A 5,437-nucleotide genomic window follows, 5' to 3' on the forward strand; every position below is an offset into this window, starting at 1 on the left:
TTGAATGCAGACAACATTTCTTGCCGCTCCACAGTTTGCAGTGTGGCATAGGAGTTCACACCTGCGTTGTTGATGAGCAGATTCAGGCCCTTGCCCTTCAGATGAGATTCCACCGCTGGCACGGCAGACTCCACACTGGACTGGCTCTCCACTTCTTCCATGCAGAAATGACAGCAAATGAGGCAGGCATAAGACTGAAAATGTAACCGTTTGTGTTTTGCAGAGCTGCTTAGGGTTGCCAGACTGAAAAGTGAAGATAGCTGCTGAACATTTAATAGTTGTATAGAAGAAGGAGTTTTAGCAGTTGTGTTTGTCATGCAACCAGGTAACAAGCATCACCCACTAAAATCTCTCTTCTGTACAATTATCAAACGTACATGAGGTATCTCCAGCTTTTACTCTTGTCTATCTTAGATGGTTGGGTTGATGCGTGTGAGCAGCCAATGTACATCAGATTTCCATTAATGGATTAATCATTTGATGAACACTTCAATACACTTTAAACTCAGGTATAAAAATTTAAATGACAAAACATACAGGCAGAACTGTCAAATTGTGCATAGTGCATATTCATTTAAATAGAGAGGTTTCCTCACTGACAGAAGGAGACAGTGAGGCAATAGATCAGCCATGGAGAACCCATGGCATGTGTGCCAGAGCCAGCACCCCCAGAGATCCTGCCCCTAGAAGTCCCTGCTCCCTGGCATCGGGTGACACTTGATACAGTAACGCCACTGAGTTTGGGCATTTGGTCTCTAAAAGGTTCGCCATGACTGCAATAGATAAATTTCGTACCTAGCTGAATCACATGAATGTTGGGGTGTTTGTCAGCCAGATCATGCAGGGCCTGAAATTGGAGACAGAAAAATAGTTGTGAGAAGAGAACTGCAGGGGGGAGGTAAATAGTTTGGAATATTATTATTTACTTTCTTAGGACTTTATCACATGGGGAAAATCGGGGGTTTAAACAGTGAAAATCGTGTGAAAATCCTGCAATCATGATTAACATTTTCACACACATTGCGATTAAAGAGCCATTATCTCGGGAATAAACAGGCAATAAACCATCAACAAATCATTCACAGGATTTCCCCATGAATGATTTCCCCATGAATGTTTATTCCTGGGATAATGGCACTTTAAGCGCAATGTGGTGTGAAATGATTAATTGCAGTTGTGCAATTTTCACTAGATTTTTGCCGTTTAAATCCCCGATTTTTCCTGTGTGATAAAATCCATAGTCAAGAGCCAGCCATATGTGAGGGCTGAAAAGTTTATCTTTTATAGGACTAACAGACATCCCTTATTATGAGGGATGTCCCACATTTGAGGGTTGAAAAGCTTGTCTTTTTACATAGACATAACAGGCCACCAAAAAAATCCAGCATTTTGAGTGTCTGGGCCCTCCATAAAGACAAAGATGTGTGCATTATTTAATTTATGAAGCTGAAGAAAATTTTAATTTTACAGAGGAATACATGTTGAGACTAACTGAAATCAGAACTTTCATCTCGCCTTTGGTTAGATCTCAAACTAGTTAATAGCTACTTCCTTGTCAGCTTTGCTTGTCATGAATTTCATTTGTCTCTTATTGCTCTTTTGGAAACCTGGCGACGCTAATAGACTGTGAACTGGGATACAGAAGATCCAAAGTTTATTCCATCTGAACCATGAAACTCAGTGGGTGATTATGGGCTAATTGATCTCTCAGCTGCAACAAGCTTTACTGAGGGCTCTAGGTCCTCTGAATCATCTGGATATGGGTCTCCAGAGGCTTGAGGTGGGGGGAACTCTTATGGGTCTGGCAGACCACATGTGGCTGCACTTTCCTATCCCTCGACTGGAGGAACAATTTACTTTGACTGCAAGGAAAAAGAGGTACAATTTGCTCTTTCCCCCAAGGCAGCCTTGCCTTGGTTTGCCTCTGCATCTCCTCTGCTTTCATTCAGATCATCTCCATTGCCAGCAGTAAACCAAGTGGCCAGAGAGAGGGCATGTTCAGCTTGGATGATCAAAGCTTAAAGTGACCTGGGATTCTCTCCAGGATCTCTCTCCCAGGAAAGCTCTTGCCAAGGAGTCTCAGGGCAAAACCAGACTCTGTCAAGATACTGAGAATTTTCGGTTCTTTTTCTTTTAATTGTATCTGTAGATTCATAGGTTTTCTTGTTCCTTTATCTACTCCCCTCTTGAAATATCCCTGGGTTTCCCTTCCTTCCTTGTGTCCTTCCCCTTCTGACTTTTTGCATGTCACATCCAGTCTCATGCAACATTTCAGAGACCGACTTTCATCCATTTCCAAATAACTTTTTTTTAAAAGAAAAAAAATATTAAGGCGTTGTGCCCAAAATGATAAAGCGCTTTGGGAATATTATACTAGTTAAGCATTAGCATTTTATTTTAGTGCTAACATTCCTTTTCTTCTCACTTGATCTCTGTTGAATCTTTGTCTAGGAAACAGCTGGATTTAACTAGCTGCTTGCTTTATTGGGTGTGAAGACCCAGAAATACACAGCGAGCAACCAATCCATTTCATTTTAGAAAGTGCTGGGTTAATTTAAACCAACCTGGGGAATGGGAATAAAAAAGTTTTTGACAATGCCCAACTTTCCCAGAAAATGCTTTGGTATGAGGAAAACATCATAGGGGTTGCCAAAATAAAATCCTTCTGTGCAGAAACAAAACCTGGCACTTCCAGAGACTTTTTGGGAGCCTCTCTCCCATCTGGAAATGGCCTCAGATATCATGAATACTGCTGTCAGAGCAACGTGTGTGTTGTGTGCCTTCAAGTCATTTCTTGACTTATGGCAACCATAAGGCGTTTTCCTGGCAAGATTTGTTCAGGGAAGGTTTGCCAGTGCCTTCCCCAGAGGCTATCTTCTTATTCTTCCAGGCATTTAACAATTATTTTAAAAATGTATACCTCACTTGACAGGTTATGCCATATTTATGTCTTCAGGTCAGCAATGTCTGAATAGAATTACGGTAACCAGAGTTCTGGGGCAACTTGTACCATAATCAACTTACAGGAAAGTCATTCCCCGGAAAACCCTTCAACACCACACACATTTTGAAACAACCTGTCAGCAAACCTTTCCCTTGGGTCCTTCAGGGTTTCGGCACGTGGCGAAGATGTGTTCTGGCGGATCTGTCATCTCTGCAAGCTGTCGCACCAATTCCAGCCCAATTCCCCGGTTGGAGCCTGTCACAAGAACGCTGCGAGCCAGTGGAGCCATCCTGGCCCTTCACTCTCACTCTTTTAGTAGCTGGACTTTGTTCATTGAATTGGTAAATACAGATCAGTGCTGCTGAGCAAGAGATACACTTACCTTTGGCCTTCTCTGTTCACCTGCCTGGGGCTATTATACCTATGTCTCATCCAGGAAAGAGCACGCCTTGGTTAACTATTTAGGTGTATCTGAACTGAATAAGTGTTCCTGAAGGATATGAAATTGTGCAAAGAGAGGTCATGGAATGGTAGGCATCAGTTCAGTACTCCAGCACCTGCATTTGCATGTATTGCATGCTGACATTCATATTCCTGAAGGATATGAAATTATGCAAAGAGAGGTCACAAAATGGTAGGCATCAGTTCAGTACTCCAGCAGCTGCTTTTGCATGCTTTGCATGCTGACAACTCTTGCTAAAATACCTAGGTTTTCTGGGCTGGGAAAGCCCTTAGAAGTTAGCTGTCAGTCTGATTAAGGAGTACTGGACTATTTAGCCTGTTGACCTAAGTCATCTTTTTAAACTCTTGGATGGTATGGCAATTCATTCTGCTCTTGACTCTTGGTTCTTTCCTAGTTTTCACATGAATATATCACTTAGAATCAAAATATACAACAGAGGATTCAGAGTGCTCTATTCAGGGGTTTGCTGCAGGGTATGTGGGGGAATTCGGTTTAAATTGAATTTTTATTTCTTTATTTTAGCTGAGCAATTTTTTAATTTTATTTTTTAAGGTGATATATTGGCCATGAGGATCGTTTAAATAGCTTAGCACTGTAAAGTTATAAAATGTTAGCAATCCTGTGAGACTCATGGGGTCGCCATAAGTCGGCAGGCAACATGAAGGCGCATACACAGACATACTCCATTGGGATTTGGATTTTGAATCCTGGATTCCATGCTCCTGTTGCATTTAATGGGAAGACCTTCAGATCAGCTATTTAGTTCATAGTACCATAAATGTTTGATTGGCACACTTCATTTTCAACAACAGTGGTCCGCTCTTTCTCTTTTAAAGCACCTTCACTTTCTGAAGAGGGCTTCTGTTTTTGGGATGGAGCAATGAAAGCAATATAATTGCAAGGCTCTGACCCCCAAATGCTTTCCAGGGAACTCTTGGGGGGCATAGAATCAACCCCTCTCCACCTAAAGGGGTTTCCATGACCTTTGAAACCTGAAGATTGCTATGCTTTAAGCTATGAAATCCTGGGAAGTGGAGTTTGTTGTGACATCAGAGCTCTCTGGCAGAGAAGGCTGAATGGCTCAGAAAACTACAAATCCCAGGATTCCATAGCCTTGAGCCAGGGCAGTTAAAACGGTGTCAGATTGGGTTATTCCTGTAATGTGGACTCAGTCTTTCTTTTTTTTGCTATTAACAGACCAGTGGTCATTGGTCAAAACAAAATAAAAAACAGTATCTTCTCTTAAACGTTAGGCTTTCATGTTATTTTGGACTTCAACTCCCATCATTCCTGATGGTTGGCTCAAAGGGCTAAGGCTTCTGGGAACTGAAGTCCAAAACCCTTGGAGGACCAAAATGTTCTTCCCGTAATGGCTGCCTCCAAGCCGCCTTCAGCCCTTTTCCGGGGAGACCACGTGACTTTGTTTCAGGGCCGTTGCATCAGCCGCATGAAGGGGCCTATGACGTTAACAAGACTGGGGCGGGATGGAAGCTGACGAGCAGCCGTTATCACCAATGGTCATTTAGTACATCGATCTGGCGCCGACGGAGTGGGCGGGCTGACGCTGATGAGCAGCTCTTGCCACCAATCGCGATTAGGCGCTGAGGGAGTGGGCGGGCTAAAAGATATCTGCAGCAAGGTTGGGTGTGAGGCGAAAGGATTGCATGCTGGTCTGCAGCTGCTGAGAGGAAAGAGACAGGTATGGAGAGAGAGAGAGAAAGGGGTTGACAAGGAAAGAGCTTCTATGCTCCTCTATATATTTATGTATATGTGTGTGTATATAATATGTGTGTATATATATATATATATATATATATATACACACACCTATATGTACATATATATATATATATATATATACACACACACATATATTATATGTATATATGTATATATATATTGTGTCTATATGTTATATGTGTGTATATATATGTGTGTGTGTGTGAGTACATATAATATATGTGTGTATATATATATATATATATGTGTGTGTGTTTAATCGGTCCCCTGTTTCTCCAAAGGCACTCAAG

The 5,437-nt window shown here is 41.9% G+C and overlaps 1 protein-coding gene across 1 annotated transcript; it reads right to left on the reverse strand.

Moving 5' to 3' along the window:
• Positions 1 to 4: 4 nt before the first annotated feature.
• LOC121917896 (uncharacterized oxidoreductase C663.09c-like) lies at positions 5 to 3,321 on the reverse strand (the record flags this gene model as incomplete). The annotated part of the gene is made up of 3 exons (XM_042444013.1): positions 3,090 to 3,321; positions 796 to 847; positions 5 to 154 (listed from the first exon to the last, which is right to left on the reverse strand). Coding segments are annotated over exons 1-3 (346 nt in total), but the record flags the coding sequence as incomplete, so codon positions are not given.
• Between the last annotated feature and the right edge of the window lie 2,116 nt (positions 3,322 to 5,437).

This window comes from Sceloporus undulatus, unplaced genomic scaffold (genome assembly GCF_019175285.1).
Source record: "Sceloporus undulatus isolate JIND9_A2432 ecotype Alabama unplaced genomic scaffold, SceUnd_v1.1 scaffold_1484, whole genome shotgun sequence".
Taxonomy (NCBI): domain Eukaryota; kingdom Metazoa; phylum Chordata; class Lepidosauria; order Squamata; family Phrynosomatidae; genus Sceloporus; species Sceloporus undulatus.